The sequence below is a fragment of the Poromitra crassiceps genome (assembly GCF_964638095.1).
Source record: "Poromitra crassiceps genome assembly, chromosome: 1".
NCBI lineage: Eukaryota > Metazoa > Chordata > Actinopteri > Beryciformes > Melamphaidae > Poromitra > Poromitra crassiceps.
The window spans coordinates 26,516,866-26,540,135 of record NC_139623.1 but is presented as its reverse complement, the minus strand read 5'-3'; the positions used below and the strand labels follow the sequence as shown (position 1 = coordinate 26,540,135).

General features: G+C 41.7%; 2 protein-coding genes across 3 annotated transcripts in view; both read left to right on the top strand.

The window, feature by feature from the left end:
* Positions 1 to 22,311, top strand: part of psma2a (proteasome 20S subunit alpha 2a) — a 30,596-nt gene extending 8,285 nt beyond the window's left edge. Inside the window, exons 4-8 of the mRNA XM_083634793.1 lie at positions 2,644 to 2,766; positions 8,508 to 8,589; positions 8,977 to 9,050; positions 14,987 to 15,044; positions 21,122 to 22,311. Coding sequence (XP_083490919.1) covers positions 2,644 to 2,766; positions 8,508 to 8,589; positions 8,977 to 9,050; positions 14,987 to 15,044; positions 21,122 to 21,238 — 454 coding nt within the window. The 3' untranslated portion in view covers positions 21,239 to 22,311. The remainder of the gene's footprint in view (positions 1 to 2,643; positions 2,767 to 8,507; positions 8,590 to 8,976; positions 9,051 to 14,986; positions 15,045 to 21,121) is intronic.
* Positions 22,312 to 22,860: 549 nt separating this feature from the next.
* Positions 22,861 to 23,270, top strand: part of atad2 (ATPase family AAA domain containing 2) — a 39,026-nt gene continuing 38,616 nt past the window's right edge. For both annotated transcript variants that reach the window (XM_083643266.1, XM_083643265.1), the window contains exon 1: positions 22,861 to 23,163. In XM_083643266.1, coding sequence (XP_083499392.1) covers positions 22,966 to 23,163 — 198 coding nt within the window. In that variant the 5' untranslated portion in view covers positions 22,861 to 22,965. The remainder of the gene's footprint in view (positions 23,164 to 23,270) is intronic.

Here is a 23,270-nt window from a genome sequence, read left to right as displayed (position 1 = left end):
TATGCACACCTGGGGTTAAAAAAGGGTTAGGGTAGATGTATGGATGTAGTGAGCATAGCTCTGACCTAACCAAATCTAACTAACATCACTGTGAACGCAAAACAAAGAAAACTTCTGATATAATATGATTGTTTAATAAAGTGTATCACTCAATTATAGTCAATACAAAAATAAAGGCTTTTATAGAACAGAAAGCCAAGCTGCTTAGTCTGCAGATAAAACACAATGACAAAAGGCATAGTAGTTTAGACTCTTATTGTCATACTGATCTGTTCAAATTTTGCATTGTTCCAGTTCTCAGTGAATTGTAGCCTGGGCCCAATGAATGGGGCAGGCATATACAGTATACAGTCCATGGGCAGGCACTATAAACCAATAAAACCATCTGTGTCATTTCACTTTTTACTGAAGAATGCTGCCACCAGATTAAATAAAAGGCACTATGTAATGTTGACTGACTGATGCTTTTTATGTAGCCTAATGCGACTGCTCCTTTGTTTTCATTATTGGCTCTGTCCCGCAGCTAACGCTAACTAGCGCGGTTAGCTTAACGTTAGCGAGTGGTTTTTTGGAGTTAAATACACAATCCCTGGATGTTTCATTTCGGGTAAAGGGGATTCCATTAGTTTCTATAAGTTTACGCAAGCTCTGTGTATTAAGTGCTTTTGTGGGGCTGTTTGTTTACAAGCCACAGACTGTAAATGTCACAGTTTGCCAAGCGGACGAGCCTGCAGGGTAGGCCCGCTACGACTGAGCTAATGCTAACGTTAAAGCAGCTACGAGCAACTTTTTCGATTGTTATTAAACAGTATAAATTTAATATCAATGCATCACATCTTACCTCTAATAGTCGACGAGAGCAACGCAGAGTAGTCTCGCTTGAACCCCGAGTGAATCGGCCAGTGTTAGTGTGTCTGTAGCCAGGGCAGATCAGGAAGTGAAATGAAACGGTTTGCAGCAGCCACTTCGGCCATAACCACAAAATAACTTCCAAAAAACCTGTTAGAATATAACGAGAGATGTTCCCGCGAGTATGCGTGGCGTTCACATTGTTTATGTTATGTTGCTAGGCAGCGCAAACGGCGTTGGAAGGCAGCTGCGTTTCACTTCCTTGTTTCACTTCCTTGTTTCACTTCCGGGTTACCCGGTCCGGTCGCTCTAGAGAGCCCCCTGTTGGCGCGAGTTTAGGCAGACTATAGACTTAATAATCACCTAAGGGAGCAATCTCAGATACACACGGCTTTGGTCTCGTCGACTATTAGAGGTAAGATGTGATGCATTGATATTAAATTTATACTGTTTAATAACAATCGAAAAAGTTGCTCGTAGCTGCTTTAACACTCGCTAACAAAGACAACAAACATATCCGCTGCATCATCGCCAGCTTTGGTTTAACGTAATGCCAGCTTAGAGGTTTCCCCTCCCCTGGGAACCTGTGTGGGACATGGATTGCAAATTACAGTAGCTTTCTGATCATTGTGAAACTGAAAAACAGCAACACACTACACACTGGCAGCAGCCATGTTTGCGTCGCAGCTGTGATGTCACGAATGTGCGACAACAAAAAGCTCCGCTTCCGAGGCAAAAAATAAACAGGATTATTATCGGATAATTTATCGGAAAAAGGCCATTATCGGAATAATAAATAATAACGCACAATGGCCATATCGGCCGATAATTTATCAGTCCGATAATTATCGTGCATCCCTAGAATGATATGAGGTTGCAAACTGTATAACGTTAACTGTTAAAGAAATCACATACACTAAGTATAAGGGACATCAGATTACTGCATATTACCATGTAAAAGCTTTAATAACACTGAAAATTATTTATTTATTTAGAATAATCCATGATTAATGTTATACTAATTGTCAAAAACTCACCTACATGTATGAACAAACAAGAAAACACTTGACACCACATACCACATAGGCCTACATATTTTATTGTGAAAAATAATAAACATACATGACATTAACTGTAAATCTGGCACTTAATGATGAAGCTCAAACTCAGGATTATACTAAAGTAGACTGAACAGAAATTATTCTATTCTGCGCTCTACTGAACACATTTCCTCATTTTCTATTTAGTCAAATGAGATGCCAGCAGAATCAGCACCAACTCAGTTGAGGCAGCCTTCCCCAGCTATCTTTGAACACCACATAAAGTATGATGAAGACTCAAAACATGAATTTTAACTTCCATGTTCTTCTGTCATCCATTATTACACGACTTTTCCTGTTGCTTTAGCTTTTTGCCGTGGTATCGTTTAAGTATCGAGTATCGAGATATTTAGGCAGGTATCGGTATCGAAGTCATAATTTTGGTATCGTGACAACCCTATTACATAGTAATATCACACAATATTCTGTGGGCCTCGAGAAATCACTGAAAACGCTGAAAACTCTGAAACTCTGGCACTGGGAGCGTCCGTTCTCCAAAAGTGGCTGGCACTCAATGAGTTAACTGGCCCCTGGCCTTCTATCATTTCACGAAAGTGGCCCCTGGGCAAAGCAAGTTGAGTATCCCTGCCCTAAAGTGTTGGTCATTGGTGAGCAAACGCTGAAGCTAGCCCTGTCTGTCTCTCTCTCTCTCACACACACACAGAAAGTTTCATGAGTTGTGTCCTCATTGCAGGGTTTTAGTGCGTCGAGCGAGGAAGTTGGCCCAGCAGTACTTCCTGGTTTACCAGGAGCCAATCCCCACAGGTCAGCTAGTCCAGAGAGTGGCCTCTGTCATGCAGGAGTACACACAGTCTGGGTGAGTGTACACACACACACACACACACACACACACACACACACACACACACACACACACACACACACACACACACACACACACACACACACACACGTTGCTTGCAGAGTGCAGACATGCCTTTGCCACCACACAGTCACAGCAGGAAAACTGAGTCATTCACAAGTTGTTAGATATGCCTTTGCCTATGCCCTTGATTGGCTTTTCTTTCTGTATTTCTTCAAATACATGCCTGTGCGATAGCCCAGCAGCATACTAACAGAGAGTTTCCTGCTGGTCTCTATCCGACCGGTTGTAGGGATGGGCATTTTAAGTAATTTAAATACTCGAGTACTCTCCTTCTATTATGGACGAGTAATCGGGTACTCGCCGGGGGCGTCCGTGTGGAAACAATACAAGCAGAACCCAAGTTTGCAGTTAATTTCGCATTAGCCATATGTAGGGGTGTCACGGTACACAAAAGTCACGGTTCGGTACGTACCTCGGTTTTGGGGTCACGGTTCGGTACGAATACGGCACGGTACGAAAACGGGGAAAAAAAGCAACAAATCCCAAATTCTGTTTTTTTCCCTTTGAATATGTCTGAATTCTGCTTTTTACGCTATTTTTACCATCAGAAATAGTGTCTAATATGTGGGAATGAATAAATGTCCACTATTTAATAAGATCTAGGCAATCCACACAAAAAGGTTTTACTCTAGAGCAGTGATTTTCAAAGTGTGGGGTGCGCCTCCCTCTCAGATGTCTGTATTCCAGCTGTTTGACAGGGCAAAGGCATTTCCCCCCACTTTAAATCTTTATTGTACACAAGTTTGTAAACAGAGCGCATGTGTGGAGTAGCCTAATACTCCCACCAACCCCTCCCCCTGTTGTATTTGTTTTATGTAGCATTTGCGTTTGATGTAAGCACTAATTTGGAATCCTATCTAAAAGCGGCCACTAGGCGGCAGTGTTTTTTTAGTCAACGTCAAAATACCTACATGTTCAGAAGAAGAATAAAACGGCAGAAGAAGAAAAACTTCTAAACCCTGTTGAAAGATAGCCCCACTGTCTGACAGACAACGGGGTGGGTTTCACTTTCCCAGTATGTACGGGAAAGAACCCTGTCAGCGCCTTAACGTTATTGGATGTGAGTTTTGTTTAGCATAATATGATTACGTTCGGTCATCTAATGGATTATTGGAACATGACAAGGAGTCATCGCCTCTTCCTCACCGCAGCTTGCCTGTCTGCATCTGCATCCGCAGATGTCTGCTTGACCGCATCACTCATCCCACGCGATGTACAGTATGTTGCTTGTTTACAAGTTAACAGCTTTGTCAGTGTTATGTAACGTTTAGCCGCAACGCGCAACTATAAAGGACTTTGTCGCGGCTACATAACGTTACATTGGCAAGCTTACCTCGTTGGCTTGATGTTGACAGAATTTGCAAAACAGCTTATCGCCACAAAACGTCCCATTCTGTGAACGCGGATTTCTATGGCCCTTGTGTTGTTTTGGTGTGTCTTCTTCTGTGGCGTTTAATTCAATTCAATTCAATGCCGTTCAAACAGCGTTTAGGTGCTTCTGGATTTGACGTATTCGTCGTGTCGTTTCATGTACCGTGAAACGAGGTACCGTGAGGGTCATACCGTAAACTCACGGGACGAATACATGTACCGTGACACCCCTAGCCATATGCTAATATGATAATAATCGCAGAGCAGGGGTAATATTCTGTGTAGGGCCTGTTCACACAACGTTAGCGTTTTGGCATGGAAAAGGCGCTGCCTGGAGCACTTATTGTGAGGAAATAAATGGACGGACCATGATACAGACGTTAGCTTAGCAGCTGTTAGCCTACCTCAGTAAACTCCTGTGGTTGGATGGTTAACGCTGTGATCGCGTAGAGTCTACTCGTCCACAAAAAGTGAAGGCTTATTCCAATACATGTCCGCTATAATCCATACTGCTTTATGATCACTGTTACGCAAACCCACTGATTAGGCTACACCATCTGATCTTCTGTCAAAAAGTGTTAACTGCAATAATGTTAGCTGCTAACTGCTAGCCACTTTAATGGCACTTTCCAAATCAGCCCTCAATTCTGCTGCGCTGTCGTCATACATCTTGTTCACCCTCGTAGCTGTTCTCTGATGGTGGTTTGTAGCCTTGTAGCCTAGCCTCCACAACAAGGAGATATGCTCCCGTTACGCCACCATTTTCGTGACGAGCTGGGAAATCTTCTCTGCCCTGACGGCATCATAACCACGGTGTTTGTTACTGCTAGCAAACAAGGTAATGCGAGACTGCTTTTCATCTGCCCCGTTGACGTTCTCCTTGTGCTTTATGCACACGTCGTTAAGCATCGAACTGGTATGTCTATGTTTTGCTAGTTTAACTTTGCATATCTTGCACTGTACAGTCGTTTCGTCGTGTTTGTCAAAATACGTCCAAACATTACTCTGCGGTGCAATGGTGCCTAGCTGTATCGCGTACAATCTGTATCGTGAAATCCCATGAAGAGGGAGAGGGGGTGACTTTGGCACCCCTTTGGCACTCAGACCTGAGCCTACTAAATATTTAATGAACCACTCATGATTGTCAAAACTGTTTTTTATTTTCGAAAATGTCAATGTCATGTAACATGTTCTTTACTTCAGTGGTGCAATGCTTGTTTGAGCTAAAAATCCACAGCAGAAGCTTTTTCTATTAATTAATAAAGCCTTAGACTTAGAATCAGGGGAGACAATGCAACATTTCACTCACATTTTTTTTTTTTTTTTTTTTTACATTTTTTTTTTTTCTTCGAATTTCGATTAAGTCGACTTTGGCCAGCGAATTTCGAATGGTGTTTTTGCTAGAAATGCCCATCCCTAATCTTAATAAGGTGACGTGACAAATACGGACTCTCTCTCTCATCTCCCCGACATGACGCCGACTCCCGCAGTAGATAACGATCAAGCGTTAAAGACCAGGTGTTATGTTGCATCGGTGAAGCGCTATGCAGAGACAATAATATGGACTGTCTTTAAGCCTGAAGTATGTGTGAAAGACATAGGTAAACTGTGGCACTTGTTGTGAATGATTCTGCCTGAATAGACTATATCTACGGATGTGCAAAGCGAATGTTAAAAAACAAAAGAAATTCCGTCTTCAACATCCTAGCAGCTGCCTCGTGTATGTTCATAAATTCATTCTGAAATGGTCAGAGATCCAGTCGTTCTGGATTTCTGTCATTAAGAAATCCAGTTTGAGTTGGTGGTTATGTTTGACATCTGCTAGACTATAATCCTGGTTGCTTTCACTCATGTGGAGCCGTGTTGAAACATTTCCCTCTGACTGCTGATTCATATAATAAGGCGAACTTTAATTGACAAAACACCTGGACGATTTTTATTGTGAAGAACTTACAGATAGAGCTGTGCCTGCGACTATTCAAATTGAGAGAGAGAGGGAGAAGAGAAAAGACGTGAGTGAATCGATGCAGAGATGTGCACAGACAGTTTGGGGGCCAGGTGCATAAGTGAAAAAGGGGCCACCCCCTTTTAATTATTTATACAAAATAAAGTGACATACAAGTCAGGCTCGGATAAACACAGAGTAACCAGTGACACACTTGAAGTGCTCCCCTGCTACAAATTTACATGTCAAAAATTGATAAATAAAAATCTATTTATTTTCACACAATTTGAAATCACACAATTTATCAGTGAAATACTGTAATTTATAGATTCATTATGCTATAACTTGTTTTTACTGATACTTATGCTTAACACGTTCACTGCCAATGACGTGTTAACACGTCAAAAAAATCCAACGGTTGACTGCCAATGACGTGTTAACACGTCAAAAAAATCGTTTTTGTTTTTTTTGACGGTGGGACGTTGATCTAACCCTTTTACGTCTCCTATACCAATATTGGAGGTATTGAATGTGTCTAATCTATTTTACCGACCCACTAAGTGGCGACAGTGTCTCCAGACGAGAGAAAGCAAAGAAAAAACAGCCGCGGGGAGGAAGCCATTCTCAAGGAAATGGCTTGGCGAAAATGCTTTCGATTTCGGCTGGGAGCTGGCGGTGGGCAGCAGCAGCAGCAGCAGAGCGGAGTACGCCTCAAGATTGGAAGAAGGGGATCGCGAAGGAATTTCTCTCCCGTGTCTAACCCCCCCCCTCGCCTCCTCTCCTCTTCCCCGCTCCTGCGATTCCCCTCTCTTTTTTTGGGATCTGTGAGGCAACAGAAACTCGCCTGTGACAAAACACTGCAAAGCCACCAGAGACACACCTACGGAGGGAGGAGTTTGAAGGAGACACACACACACACACACACACACACACACACACAAACACAATACAGTATACACACTTGCCCAAGGGCACCCATAATCACAGGCACGTGAGGTGGTTCTAAAAATCCATTTATCTCAAAACTCTCTGAAAATCTCTGAAACCATGCTGTACTCAACGGCTAATATCTACATAACTACTAACTCTACAAACTAACTCTTTTAGACAGAGAAAGCACACATTCTATTAGTACTTTTGTGAACTTTGTGTTCACAAAGTCCAAGCAGAAAAGAATCCTCGGCTCTTGTAAAATGAGCCAGAATCCTCAAAAAAACCCTCTGGCAGAAGCTACCTACAGTAAAAAAAAAACGGCTGGCAGTGAATGTGTTAAATTAACCCAGTGGCACTCATATTCTGGTTTATTTAAAGAAAAACATTTTCGCTCGTGGAAATTCTAATTGGCTGGTAACTTTAAAATCTAGCAGCCATATTGGCTGGTGATCAAAAAAGTTAATGTCAAGCCCTCATTGTTAAAGCCACAGCACAGTAAATAGGCTGTGTAATGTGATGTTTTCTTCATACATCTAGCCTCTTAAATTTGCTCTCAAAGTGAACCAGATACATGCATTTGAGTTTGAAATGTACAACATTTTCTTCCGTGGGGCATGGCCCCCTGGACCCCCCTAAAGCAGTGGTTCTCAAATGGGGGTCCGTGGCACTTTGCCAGGGGGTCCGCGAAAAGTTTTCAGGAAAATAAAAACAACTTTTGTGTGTGCAAAAGCTTCATAGTTCAACAAAAATATTTAATGCTTTAAATCTAAAATGATTCATGGATTACATTCTAATCTAAAAACCTATCAATTCAAATGTCAAGCATGTTACCGTGGAAACAATTAAGCTTAGCCCAAAATCAGAATGAGGGCCCGCCCAGTATATTTTCTATCTTGTAAGGGGTCCTTGGCTGAAAAACATTTGAGAACCTCTGCCTTAAAGGATCCAAGTTCCACCCACCACAATCTCTCCAAATCCTGTGGCAAACAAACACATTATTAGTATTTTCTTTGTTCTAACAAATGTACATTGCCTGTTTGTGTTTTCCAAAGTGCACATTGTTTTATTTATAATTAAATTGAACATTGGGCCTTTATAAGAATGTTTATTTGTATTATTTAAATTGTCATGCTCATGGATACATATTTGAGGTTTGTTTATTAATTGGGGAAAAGGACCACTGGAACAAGCACTGCGAACATGAGCCGGCTACTTTTTCAATCTGACTGGCTACTCAAAAGTTTGGGGAACTCCCTGTACTAAACATAATGAATAAATTGCTTCGGGCCTGCATCACACTCTAATGTTGCTAATTTAGCATAACCAACCAGAGAACATCCTGTGGCCCATAGTTAAAGAAGCCATTGGTCAAAGTAAGTTATGCCAAGCCATTTGATCCATTTTCTGTTCTTTTCTCCTCCAGGGGAGTCCGTCCGTTTGGGGTGTCGTTGCTGATTGCTGGATGGGATGAAGACCAGCCCTACTTGTTCCAGTCAGACCCATCTGTAAGATCCATTATTCAGTCTCATATCAAAACAACCCCTTTGTTTACTCCAGCACAGATTTGATGATTACCAACATTTAACAGCAGACCAATGCCATCATGCTGGAATAATATACTGCTAATCATACTTGGGTATTGCTGCTATTCATACTTAGGTATTGCTAATACACCAGGTCGTTCAATAATTTACCCCCTTACCTTATACAGACATACTCCTCTGTAAAGACAGCTTTACTCATATTCTCCAACTGGTTTGGAATATGCTTCTTCCAGTCAGTCTCTGTCAGCACTGATGGTTACAGATCATGTTCTTCATAATGCCCTGTTGTATATCGGCAACAAAGCTTACTGTTGGGTTAAGATTTGTTTTGTTTTTCCTGCCTGACAGGGTGCATATTTTGCATGGAAAGCCACAGCCATGGGAAAGAACTACGTAAATGGAAAAACATTCCTTGAAAAAAGGTAGGAGTTTACAGTGGAAGACATTTTCTGACTTTAAAGCAACTACGAGAAACATTTCCGCTTGTTATGAAACAGTCTAGATTTAATAGCGATGCCTCACATCTTACCTATAACAGCAGATGAGACCAAAGCCGAGTGAATCGGCGCGTGCTCTCTTGTTGTTTATAGAGTCTCTCCGGGACGGAAAGACGCGGAAGTGAAATGAAACTTCGCTCTGCCTAGCAACAGACCCTAAACAAGAAGAACGGCTTTCCTCGCTACTTCCAGGGGATTTCTACTCTCGCGAACATCTCTCGTTATATTCTAACAGTTTGTTTGCAAGTAATTTTGTGGTTATGCTGCCATAAACCGTTTAGTTTCACTTCCGCGTCTTTCCGTCCCGGAGAGAGACTATAAACAACGAGAGCACTCGTCGATTCACTCTGTGTTAGTCTCATCTGCTCTTATAGAGGCAATGTGACCGCCTACTTCCTGCTTCAGCACTGTACCAGAGATTTTGATCCGCCATTTATTTTCCCATACACATTTCGTAAAATGCGTATAAAAATAGTTTTACTGGTTCAAACCAAACGGTACAGATATATTTAGAAATAGGAGAGATCGCATAACATTTCACTGGGACCCAAACGTAAAAAATGCGGGTTTAAAGAAAATATTTTTTCGATGTTTTTTTTTTGTTTTGGTCCGAGTGAAATGTTCTATGGTCTCTCCCGATTGTAGTAGAGCCATATGAAATCCGCATTAACAGAATCGCGGACGGAATCACGGAATTGACCAATAAAAGTGGAATCTACTGTTAAATGTGAAATACTGCAGAATTTGCCATAATTGGGCTGAAATTCAATATATAATGTTAATAAGGTGACGTCTCACACACTCTCTCCCTCACACGCAGCTATACAGTGGACTCTGTCACTCTGCAGTAACGTAACTACGAGCGCATTAACAATCGCATTCCAAGCATTCCAGCAATAGCGGTGAAGTAGCCTATAACGTTAGCGTTAGATCTCAACTGTGAATGATTCTGCATCGTTAGACCTTGATGTTACTTGCCTTCCTAGTCAAGCCTTCCGACTGTAGTGATGGCAACAGGGAATGAAAGACGAAAAATATCCACTTTTGCACATGATGGACAAGCTGGAAAAGTTTCAATTGTGGCTGTGTATTCTTATTCAGTTGACACTTGCCGTTTTTACACAATTTCTTCTTTCTCTAGACTCACGTTGACTCGTTCAAGTTAGCAAAGATAAACACCACCACTTCCTGTTATAACTTTCAAAATAAAATAGTATTTGAAGCATCTTATGTTTGAAGTGAATGTTTTGTTTACAGTTGTTTTTTCTTTACTTGAAGCACACAATGAGAAGCTTAAAAGCACTTTACAAACATAAAAATTATATAGAATGTTTTGTACAGTCATCTACTGTATTTCTGACTTGAATCACTTGTTAAAAATAGTGCACTGTTGTGTAAATTGATTGTTATATCTTATTAAATTGTGGACATTTATTCATCCCCACATATTAGACACTATTTCTGATGGTAAAATGAGCGTAAAAAGCAAAACACAGAATTCAGAACAATTAAAATGGAAAAAACGGAATTTGGGAAAAAATCAAATGGAATTTGGAAAAAATAAAACTGATTTCATATGGCTCTAGATTATAGCGTTAGCTGAACCGACGAAGTACAACAATTTTATACGCATTTTACGAAATGTCTATGGGAAAATAAATGGCGGATGAAAATCTCTGGTACAGTGCTGAAGCAGGAAGTGACGTTCCACTTTGCCTCTCTATAGGTAAGATGTGAGGCATCACTATTAAATTTTGACTGTTTCATAACGAGCGTAAATGTTGCTCGTAGTTGCTTTAAAGTATGCCACGGTAGAATTATGTTATGATATATACAGCATGTCAGTGTTGTAGTCAATTCACTGTATCTTGAGGTTGAATCTAGAGTCTCCAGTGTCCAAATCCAAGTCACCGAAGAAGAGTCCGAGTTGAGTCCCCTTTACCTGTGTCTGGAGTTACTGAACATGAATGTGAATCCACGTGTAGGTGGAACACACGAAATTGAATAATGTCACAGTATTAATATAGCTATCAATATCAATTCCAAATTATTAGGGCCTGTTGGAGAAAGAAAAAACAGAAGATAAACAAAATTAACAAGTCCGAGTCCTTGTCTCCACCGTCCGAGTCTGAATGCATGAATGTTCGAGTCCAAGTCTGTCATCAATGTTCAAGTCCGACTTGAGTCACAACAAGTCCTGGAAATTAGTCCAGGACTCGAGTACTACAACACTGCAGTATATGTTTTGATGTGGATTTTTGTGTGTCTGTTAATGGGCTGTTTGTGTGTAAATTATATTTGACCTCTGGGATCAATGAAATACACTCTAATCCACGTGGACAGTCTGGTTCAGGAATCTATGAGAATGTATTTTGGCATTCAGTGGCCACTTTTCTACAGCAAGGGCCATATAACCATCAAACTTAAGGTCATGGAATTTCTCCAGCACAATTACAGAAAGAATTTGACATGACCCAGAGTGTGGATCCTGACTCCAGCACAATCACCGAAAGAATTTGCCAAACTACGGCCCGCGGGCCATCTGCGGCCCGCTGCCCGTTTTTAAGTGGCCCGCCATGAATTTAGAAAAAAAGAAAATGTAAAAAAAAAAGAAATGTTGCTAAAGTTTCAAAGTTGAAAACGAAAACGGGGGAAAAAACGGAAAAACAAAAACATTAAGAAAAATAAACTGAAAAACAAAAACAAAACGGATTCCCCCATTTCGTTTTTTCAATTTAAAACCATTGAAAATGGGTTATACTTGGGCACCCTGACATGGTCTATTTATTAAAAAAATAAATAAAAATGAATTAATGTTTAATACTAATGTTATATTAAATTATCTCTGTCTTAACACATTCAGTGCCAAGGACGTCTGTGCACGTCCTAAAAAAAAGTAACGTTCAGTGCCAAGGACGTCTGTGGACGTCCTAAAATCATAATTCATATTATTCCATAATTCTGCTGTTTAAGGTCGTACCCAGCCAGTGAGCATGAATCCCTTCAAGGGATCACACGGCGCCACCTTAAACATCGTCACAGGAGCTGCTCCACCCACCTCAGATCCTTTACTTTGTACAGGAGACAGCGGAGAAAGCCGTGGAAACCGATGCATGCTTTCTGCCAGAGCCGTATATATTGCTCCGTCTACAGCGAGAGTGGGCTCGGCTGCATCCGCGCTCACAACTGAGCTCTTATGCTTCTATCTATCTCCACACGATTTCCTAGAAAGCCAGCATCCGAAGCCGAACGGGCCAAGCCTTTTCGTTCAGTCGCGTTTGCCAGCGCGCATCATTTCCTTGATGCCCATCAAGGAAATGATGCGCGCAGCAAAGCTGGGATCTGTGGGGCAAAAACGGAGTCGAGAAAGCAAACTCTGTGCGTGTGGGAGGAGCCCGCAGCTCAGAGGTGGAGAGGGGGGGGGGGGGGGGGGGGGGGGAGAGGGGTGTGTGGCTGCACAGAAACCACACACACGCCACCACATCAGAAAACACCAGCCAGAGTCAGTGAATGTGCTCGAAATTAGAGTGCAAAAGGTATTCATAAAAGGGGCTATATCTTGGAAAGAAAAAAAAAACGACAGAAAACCCTTGAAAGTGCACTTTTTTGAGAGGCTGTAATTTCATAATGGAACTGTCTAGAAACAAAATTTCTTCTTTGGAAGAAGCAGGAGTGTTCAATGTTTCATTAAAGTCCAGCCCTGTTAATATAGCCATAATAGAAAAAATTCTATAGCTGTTTTCAACTGAATGGAAGTGAATCTGGCACAGGCTCCAGACAATTTTACTGAAGCGCTGTGGCACTGAATGTGTTAACCTGTTGGCACAGGAAAAGAAAATTTTATAACATACAGAAATACCCATTGTAATAGTTGAGCGCATCAATAAACTATGTGTCATATATTTATTTAGGTAGAAATTCAATTTTTGATGGCACAAGGGTTTTCTGGTCCAATTTTTTTGCCGCGAAAACTGCCGCGCTTAGTATTGTTTGGCCCGCGACTCCTTATATTTTTCTGTATGCGGCCCACAACCAAAAAGGTTTGGCCACCCCTGATCTAACATCACCCGGAGTGTGGATCCTGACTCCAGCACAATCACAGAAAGAATCTGACATGACCCGGAGTGTGGATCCTGACTCCAGCACAATCACAGAAAGAATTTGACTTGACCCAGGGTGTGGATCCTGACTCCAGCACAATCACAGAAAGAATCTTACACGTTTTTTTTTAAGGAGAATTCCTTCCTTATTTCCAGCTTAAAATATGATGTTTCATGGTAATTTATTGACGAGAGATTATGAGGATATGAACCGCTACATTGCAGAAAATACATTATTTGTAGTATGTAGTATGCCCCGTTTTGGCCAGTTAGGACTCTACTCTGACCTGAATATCTTCTATGGTGATCAGAATTAAACCAAAGTTCTCTGGGTGAGTAAAACATCATATTTTAACACGTTCACTGCCGTTGACGAGATATCTCGTCTTAAGAAATCCAACGGTTGACTGCCGTTGACGAGATATCTCGTCTTAAATTTTTTTTTTTTTTTTTTGACGGTGGGACGTTGATCTAACCCTTTTACATCTCCTATGAAAATATTGGAGCCACCGAACGTGTACAACCCATTCCACCGACCCACTAAGTGGCGACAGTGCTCTCCAGACTAGAAAAAGCCGAGCCAAAACTGCAGGGGAACGCGCGATGAAACCATTCTCATACTGTAAAATGGATTGGCGAAAACGCTTTCGCTTTCGCGCTGATTGCTGGCGGTGGGGGATTGCAAATTTGCATAATAGATTATGGGTGCAACACACTTTGAAACACGCAGCATAAATAAGACCAGAATCGCAAAAGCTTCATCAAAGCTCTCAACCGAAACCCCAAGAAACGAGCGAGCCCCATCCAGACTCGCCCAGCGGCCGCCAGCAGACAGGAGCAGCAGCAGCAGCAGCAGCAGCAGAAATTAGCTTGTGACACGCCCGCTGCAGCCAAGAAGAACACACACGGAGGGAGGAGTTTGAAGGAGAGGGGGGTTTCCTGCTGTTATGGAGGAAATTACTGTTCAAAACTATTGTTTAGATGTCTGACGTCTTACTGATGCCAAAAATGAATGGTTAAAGTGACTGTTCTATCGAATTTCACAAAAAGCAGTTTATCTCAGCTTAAATTTTCAGACGCTGAAACCATGCTGTATTCAAGTGCTAATGCCTACATAACTACTAACTCTACAAACTAACTCTTTTAGACAGAGAAAGCACACATTCTATTAGTTCTTTTGAGATATTTTGTGTTCACAAAATCTTAGCAGAAAAGAATCCTCGGGTCTTGAAAGATGAGCCAGAATCCTCAAAAAAACCCTCTGGCAGAAGCTACCTACAGTAAAAAAAAAAAACGGCTGGCAGTGAATGTGTTAAGCTGGAAATAAGGTCCGGGTCTAAAAAAATGGAATTGAGTGATTTTTTTGCCACCCCGGCTCATCACATGCTACACTTCTGTCACATTAAGAAATAGGCAACAACCAGCAACAAGCTGAAAAGGGTTGGGTTTTTGCATTTTTCTTAATAGCCAAATCGAATAAAAGCTTTTTTTTTTTTTTTTTTACCATTTTGTAATGGTTTTACCACTTTTTTTCTGAAGCCCATGACCCAGTTTGGTTCCTGGTACATTCTTTAAGAAACACTTAATATCACGAGTGCACATTAGAGAGGTATTTGATGTGGTAAAGTTTCAAAAAGTTTTTTAATCTGCAGTACAAGGAACAGACGTCTTTCAGCCTTTGGCTTTCCTCAGTGTTAAAGGCATTATATCCACTGAAAGAAACACAAGAATTTAGTTGAGCATTTAATCCACTCTCTCCAGGTATAACAATGACCTGGAATTGGAGGATGCCATCCATACAGCCATCCTGACGTTGAAGGTATGTTGCTTATTTCATTTCATGTGGATGGCACTCGACGTGTAGTGCTCGAAGCACCCAAAAATCCATTTGAAAAACTCAACAGCATTGTCTCTTTGCAGTTTCATGTAGGAACTATTTTCTTTTGCAGTCTCGTGTAGGAACTAGCTAACAGCTAGTGGGTGTAGTTCGGTCAAAAAGAAAATAGTTCCTCCATGAAACTGCTCATAACAAGGTCTGTGGATTATCTTGAGTAACGTGGTCATGATTTCTGAAAAGAGACATTGCTGTTGAGTTTATCAAATGTATTTCTTTGGCACTTTGACCACCACAAACCGAGTGCCATTTAGTTCCATTGTATTCAAGAGAAGGCAGACATCTCTGCAGCCGATATCTCCAAAACTCAGGCAACTAACACAAAACGATATAGTGGATAAATAGCACTGCAGGTGAGAGGGAATATGTATTTTGGATTTCAGGGTGAGCTGTTCCTTTAAGGCCCTTTGGTGACAAGGTTTGTAATGTGTAAATCCAATAGGCCAGTGGTTCTCAAATGCGGGTCCGGGGACATCCGGGGGGTCCGTGGCACTTTGCCAGGGGGTCCGCAAAAAGCTTTCAGGAAAATAAAAATAAAAAACTTTTTTTAAACAAAAGCTTCATAGTTTAGCGAAAATATGTTATGGTTCAAATCGAAAATCGTTGATGGATTACATTCTACAACAAACCTATAAATTTAGAAGTCAAGCACGTTACCGTGGAAACAATGATAGCGGTGCACCGGGTCCTTCATGAGCTGCGGCGTCTTTAATAAGACCGCTTACGTCAGGGGTGGGCAACATTTTTTTCCTGAGGGCCATACTGACTTACATCAAATAAGCGAAGGGCCACACATTGGAGATTATACCTGCCACTCCTGATTTTCGCAGGAGTCTCCCTATTTTTAACCCTCTCTCCCGTTGTGATTGGTAATTTCTTGTTAATCTCCTGATATAATAGTGATACAAATCCAATGGCTCTAGCAGATGAGATTTATTAACATAATTCTGCCTTTTATAGACTTTTTGGGGATCGTTTTTTTTTTTTGTCCGGGGCCGCATTTTGCCCCAGGGCCGCAAGAAATGACTGTAGAACATACTGACCAAGAAATACCAAGAAATAACTGTAGCAGAGTCATTTCTTACACACGAGATTACTTTTAGCCTTTTAGTCATAAAAGGCTAAAATTGTGCTGCCTTGCCAAGGTGCTTGAAACCTTGGCGAACGTACAGCTCCGTGCATTTCTAGATACTTACAACATTCTTCAGCCTCATCAATCTGGTTTTAGACCCGGCCATAGCACGGTCACTGCCACATCCCTTGTTTTGAATAACATTCTGAATGGCCTGGATAGCCGCCAGCACTGTGCGGCTCTCTTTGTAGACCTCTCCAAGGCCTTCGATACAGTAGATCACAACATCCTGATTGATCAGTTGTCCGCCATCGGATTAGATGACCCCTCAGTCAAATGGTTTACTAACTATCTGACTGGAAGGAAACAGTCTGTAACGGCGGAAAATATCAAATCCATTTCATTGGACGTCGGGAAGGGCGTGCCCCAAGGTTCCATTTCCGGGCCGATCCTGTTCACTCTTTATATAAATAATATTTTTCTTCCTTCTGATCTCTGCAATGTCCATTACTACGCGGACGACACAATCTTATATTGTTTTGGACCCACCCCGGCACAGGCCGTCTTATCTTTGCAGGCCGCTTTTGATTCGTTGCAACGGTCCCTGTTCGATCTTAAATTAGTTTTGAACTCCACTAAGACAAAGTGGATGTTGTTCTCAAGATCTTTAAACAGAAATGATAATTTGTGTATCCGTACGCTTCAAGGCGACCAAATTCAATCAGTTCATTCTTATAAGTATCTTGGTATTTGGTTGGACACCAAACTTTCTTTTCATGTACATGTAGAACATCTCACAAAGAATTTGAGGAGAAAAATCGGCTTTTTGTATAGAAACAAGTCTTGTTTTTCACTATTGGCCAGAAAAACTGTTGTCCAATCTTTGATAATGTCAGTTTTTGATTATGGTGATGTGATTTACATGTATGCCTCTCCATCCGTCTTAAAGCCTCTTGATGCTGTATATCATAGCGCTCTGCGTTTTGTTACAGGTGATGCTTTCAGTACACATCATTGTATTCTGTACGAAAATGTGGGTTGGTCCTCCCTGTCGGAGCGTAGAGATCAGCACTGTCTGATATTTATTTATAAAGCACTAATTGGGAAACTTCCACCTTACTTATCCTCACTCCTTTCTTGTAACAGTGGAGGTTATCAAACACGATCAGACTGTCTGTCCCACGGGTGCGAACCGAACAAGGAAAGACCGCTTTTTCTTGGTTCGCCCCCAACAGATGGAATGTGCTCCAGGAAAACTTAAAAATAGATCACTTGATCCCGCTTGCTTCTTTTAAAGCACTTTTAGAAAGCATAACTCGTAGGGTGTGTTCATGTTTTCTTTGAAATTATTTAATTATGCTCTTGATGCTTGTTATTGTCTGTTGTGTTAACCTGTAATTTTGTAACTGCTGTATATGTTCTTTGTACACCAGGGCTCCCTTGTAAATGAGAGCTTGCTCTCAAGGGACTCTCCCTGTATAAATAAAGGTAAAAAAAAAAAAAAAAAAAAAAAAAAAGATTATTGAAAGATAGCCTATTCCATATTCCAGACTGAAATGTTATAACAGAAGTGGAGTATTGGCCAGAATGACATGAACATTTGGACACTTATTCAGCGGGTATCTTGCATGTTACGTTCAGGTGCACTGTAAAAAAAAAGTTTTGTTTGTTATTTGCAATTCCATCGCGGGCCACACAGGGGCCGGGCCGTATTTTGCCAACGTGTGGCTTACGATGTCAATCACAGAGCACCCATGGCTGCTACTGTAGCTAGTAGTAGCATGTTATGATGACGACATTTTTAAAACGACCGTTTGTTGCTACAAATGAAGTGGTTGAAAAACAAAAAGCAAAAATACAGAAGTACGATGAGTATCTCCAATATGGATTTATTGAAGTGGAAGGGGAACCAAAATGCCTTATATGCCTGCAGTCTCTTGCCAATGAGGCAATGAAGCCTGCCAAATTGAGGAGGCACTTGGAGACCAAGCGTTCAGATCAAGTCAAAAAATTTTTTTTTTATATAGCCCAAAATCACAAATCAGAATGAGGGGGTCCCTGGTATATTTTCTATCTTGTAAGGGCTGAAAAACATTTGAGAACCTCTGCAATAGGCTTCACGCCTTTTGAGCAGTAAGTCATGATTGCCCCCTCTAGACGGCAAGCTGACATGTTCAATGCCACAAAACCGTAGAGTTGAAATGTCATGTTTAGCATCATTTAAGTGTATGGCAACCAGTGTTGGGGGTAACTCATTACAAAAGTAACATATTACATGTAATATATTACTTTTAGCAGTAACTCAGTAATATAACTTATTACTTATAGGATTTCGGTAATATTATACCAGTTACTTTCTCAAGTAACTCAAGTTACAAATTGAGTTACATTTTATTAAATCAAAGCACATATTTAAAAAAGATACAATCATTTCCTAATCAAACTGTGTGGTTTCATCTAAATAACCACTACAGATGACAATAACAAAGGAAAAGAATAACATTTAGAATTTTGGATTGTTTACACTGACTTCAAGGCGGTTGAAATAATTTTTCAGGATGGTTCCGGGGCAGCGATGTCATTATGTTGCTGCTGTTGTTTTGGTAAAAGTAATGCAAAAGTAGTGTAATAAGTAACGAGTTACTCTACACAGAAAGTAATATTGTAAAGTAACTTATTACTTTCAACTGAAAGTAACTAGTAATATGTAGTATATTACATTTTGAAAGTAACTTGCCCAACACTGATGGCAACTGGGTAGTCACGGTCATTCCTGCGTATAGCACTTTTGTGTTCTGATATACGTTGCTTACGTTTTCTGGTGGTTTTTCCCACATAAACCAGACCACAGGGACAGCGTAGCAGGTACACAACAAAAGTGGAGGGACAGGTACAGTGGAGGCAGACTGGATGTCTGCCCACCACCTGTGCTGCTGTGAGCGAACTGCACTTTGCTACTATGCACTTTATATCTCTACTGTGCACTTTAGATCGTTGCTACTGTTGTCATTTGCACTTTAACTATTGTGTTGCACTTTAAACTGCTGCTCTAGACTGTTTTTACAATGTTTTTTTTTTTGTCTTATTTGTTTTTATGTATGTACTTCGTACTACGCTTTCTGCAATCCAATTTGCCCTTTTGGGACACTTAATAAATCTTGAATCTTGAATCTTGAAGCTCAACCTTGGTAAGACAGAGCTACTCTTCCTCCCAGGAAGACTGCCCTCTCGCAGATCTCTCCATCTCCATTGACAACACCACTGTACTTCCCTCCCAAACAGCTAAGAACCTTGGGGTGATCCTTGACAACCAGCTGTCTTGCTCAGCCAACATAGCTGCGACAGCACGCTCCTGTAGGTTCTCCCTCTACAACCTCCGCAAAATCCGTCCCTTTCTCACAAGAGAAGCGACTCAACTCCTGGTCCAGTCACTTATCATCTCTCGCCTGGACTACTGCAACGTGCTCCTGGCCGGCCTACCTGCCACCAACACCCGACCGCTTCAGCTCATTCAGAACGCTGCAGCCCGTCTGGTATTCAACCAACCCAAATTCTCTCATGTCACTCCCCTCTTCCAGGACCTCCACTGGCTTCCCATCTCGGCTCGCATCAAATTCAAGACACTGGTATTGGCCTACAGGGCAGTACACCAGTCAGCTCCCCTGTACCTGCAATCTATGGTCAGGTTCCAAACCTCTCAGCGCTCCCTTCGCTCCTCCACCAGTGCAGGTCGCCTCGCCCCTCCTTCGCTACAGGGGCTCAAAAGTCGCTCATCCCGATCTCTCAGTGGTGGAACGAGCTTCCACCTTCGGTCAGGACAGCTGAATCACTGCCGATCTTTCGGAAAAGACTAAAGACACCTTTTCAGGCTCCATCTGGGCCCTTCTTGATCTAACTTCTTTCTCTCTAAAAAAAACAACAAAAAACTACTACTAACCTAAACTAAACTTGTACCACTGTTCCTTCAGAATTTGTAGTTGTCATAGACTGTGCTCCATAGTTGATTGCTCTATTGCTGACAAAAATGTGTTATTGTAAGTCGCTTTGGATAAAAGCGTCTGCCAAATGACGTAATGTAAAGTAATGACACTTTTAATTTAAAACTTTTTGTTAGTGCGGGTGGCAAAAGCTGTCTGTTTTGTAGGTATCGTTGCACTGCACACAGCTGCCACAGTGCTAGTTGCCATTAGGCAGCGGGCTGTTGAGGTTGTGTGGGTTTGTGGCCTGTGAAGTTCACATTCACCAGCAGGTCTCTTAAGATTTTTGCCCCGTTTGTTTACAAAGAGAGGCAGTTCTTTAAAGTTCGGAGCGAATTCCGGATCAGATTTCAAAATGTGCATTTTTTTTTTACCAGAGTCGGGAAAATGGCGTTATTGCTGGTGAAAAGGCTGTGAGCTAAATTAACCAAATCCGGCCACTCCTCTCTGAACGCGTATGCTGCTAACGCTAGTTTTGCAGGGCTTTTCTTCTTTGGCATTTTATTCTTCTTCTGTGGTACCGTCACCCAAGCGGCTCATTGCTACTTTCTCTTATCAAAGGCACTTTCTCATAAGGTATTTAGACCTTTTATCATGCACATATTAATATGAAACTTTACACATACACTGTCAGATATCTGCAAATAAACGTGACTTGCGGCAGCTGACAATCAACCTCTTGAATAGCCCGCAAAGTAGGAAGAAGTTACTCGCGTCGCCATACTAAGCTGCCCGGGTTTGGTTAAACGTGGCCGTACTTGGTTAGGGTTCTGTTACAATCTTACTCAGCCCATAAAAAGGTGACAAACTTTGAATTCAAATAAAACTCCAAAACTGAGGCTACAAGAGTAACAGCAGGTGTATTTGTGTGTAGTTGGCTCTATTCTTTGTTTCTCATTGTTTCTTTCCTTTATTATCTGTCATTTATGCTCCTATTTCCCTTTGTGTTTCAGGAGAGTTTTGAGGGTCAGATGACAGAGGAGAACATTGAAGTGGGGATCTGTAATGAGGCTGGCTTCAAAAGACTCACCCCGGCTGAGGTCAAAGACTACCTGGCAGCCATTGCTTGAACACACCCTGCCTACTGACGGGGGTCTCTGGCCACGTTCCAAGTCAGACATAGCAGCGCAGTAACCAATAGTTGTGTGACACATCCTTCAGATACCACCGAGCCATAAATCTAGAGTTTGACTACATTGTCAAAAGGCCGCTATGTTTCCGACTCCTTCCCTAGAGCTAAGAATTATGCCCCCCGTAACATCGCTATATCTAAGATTATAAAATATAAAATATTAAAGTCTTTCTGATTCTGATTCTGATAAATGTCAGCTGGCAGAATCAGAAGTTCTGCTTCACATTCAGAAATTATGTCCAGGCCTGAGCCCATTTACTTAAATCAGTGGCGTTTGTGCATTGTGTGTCCAATGTGACTGCCACTGAGAACTGCACTGGCTAAACTCCATCAATGGCTCTGAGATAGCAGACTGGTGTGTCATGTGACTTAATTGGCTTTGGTGTCAAACATGTACCTTGGTACTGTTGAGATATGCAGGTGGCTGCTGTGCAAATTAATTGGAGGGTGGTCTCTGTTTTGGGTGAAATCTCAAATCTTCAATTTAATCCTTTTATCTTCTTATTCCTCAATTCTATTACAAGCCCAAAATGTTTAAAAATCAAAACCGACACCACTGTTAATTATTTGAAAACAAATCACTTATAATCACTAAATCTGATCACCTCCGGTGCAAAAATCACAATGGTTTCTTTGCCAAGGCCTTGTAGTGAAAACCATTCTAGCAAAGTAGCCCCGTTTGGTCATTGATGATGACCAGGCTAGCAAGTGTCCGAGGCATCCTATCAACAGGGCCTTGGTTTCACAGTTGCAGTCTGTGGGTGATTTGCTCATCAACATTGTGTGGCGGTTTTCCCAAACCCCCCCTTGACTGCATGAGAAATTAGGTTTAACAAAGGGAAGTCAGTAGAGAGAGGATCCAGGGGAAAGATTTGAGATTTTACTGTTTACTGTTTGCCTGTTTTACACAATGAACCAGACACGTTTTTCCCCCCATGTTAACATTTCTATAGTTTGTATTTTCTCCTCTGGTATCTGTCAACATGTTAAAAATAAATAAATAAGACATGATGTGTTTGTCGTCTCCGGAAATTCTTTTTAGAAAAATAAAATGCAAGACGTTCCTCATGGCCTTTGTTTGGAGGCGGTAGATTGATTTTGTCGTCATGTGTTCGTTAAACATGTTGATTATTATGTACTGTCCATGTGTACATTGTATGGTGGTATGACATGGCCTGTGTGCATAATTAGCGCGCGCACTGCGCGCAGGGATGCGCAGTTTGGGAGCGCGCTCAAAAAACAGCCGGGACATCTTTCCTAGGCTAGGCAATACCTATATCTCTAATCCTTCCGCTTTGTGATGTTAGTTGGGCGGCCGGGCAGGGGTGCAAATCTCAATTAATTTGTCAACTACAGACACGAATTTAACATGAGTCAACTTGATGCAGTAAAGTTATTATTATTGGAGCTTGGCCACATTATTTTTTATTTACAGATCTATGTTTCTACGCGGCAGCTCACTACAAGCTACGTCACAACCTCTGATGACGTTTGTGGCGCCAGAAATCAAGGGGTTGGAAAGAAGCAGTGTATGTCAGCTGGGCGCTGGCGGATATTTACTAGTATCTTGCTATGTTGGCGGCATCGTCAATGATAGGCCATTTTCAGTCAAAATAGAGGCTCGTCATTTGTCGTTTATGCTAGTAAGCTCGGTTTGGAGTCAAGATGGTGATACAACTACGCAGCAGCGGCAGTGCCGGAGCTGAACCGGCGACAACTCCACGGAGGAGGACGTTGGAGTTGGATACTAGCTCCGAGTTTCTGTCGCTGCTTCCCGCGCCGCAGAGAAAGTCCCCCCGTCAGACGCGGTCCTCCCGGGGCCTGGGTGACAGCTCCAGCAGCCCCGAAAACAGCACGGCCAATGTGAGTATAGTAGCTAGCTAGATCACGATCTGTAATCTATCGGTAGGCGGATAAATTATCGATGAGCGCAACTTTGCTGCGCTATTTCTGCTAGCTTGCTAAGCTAA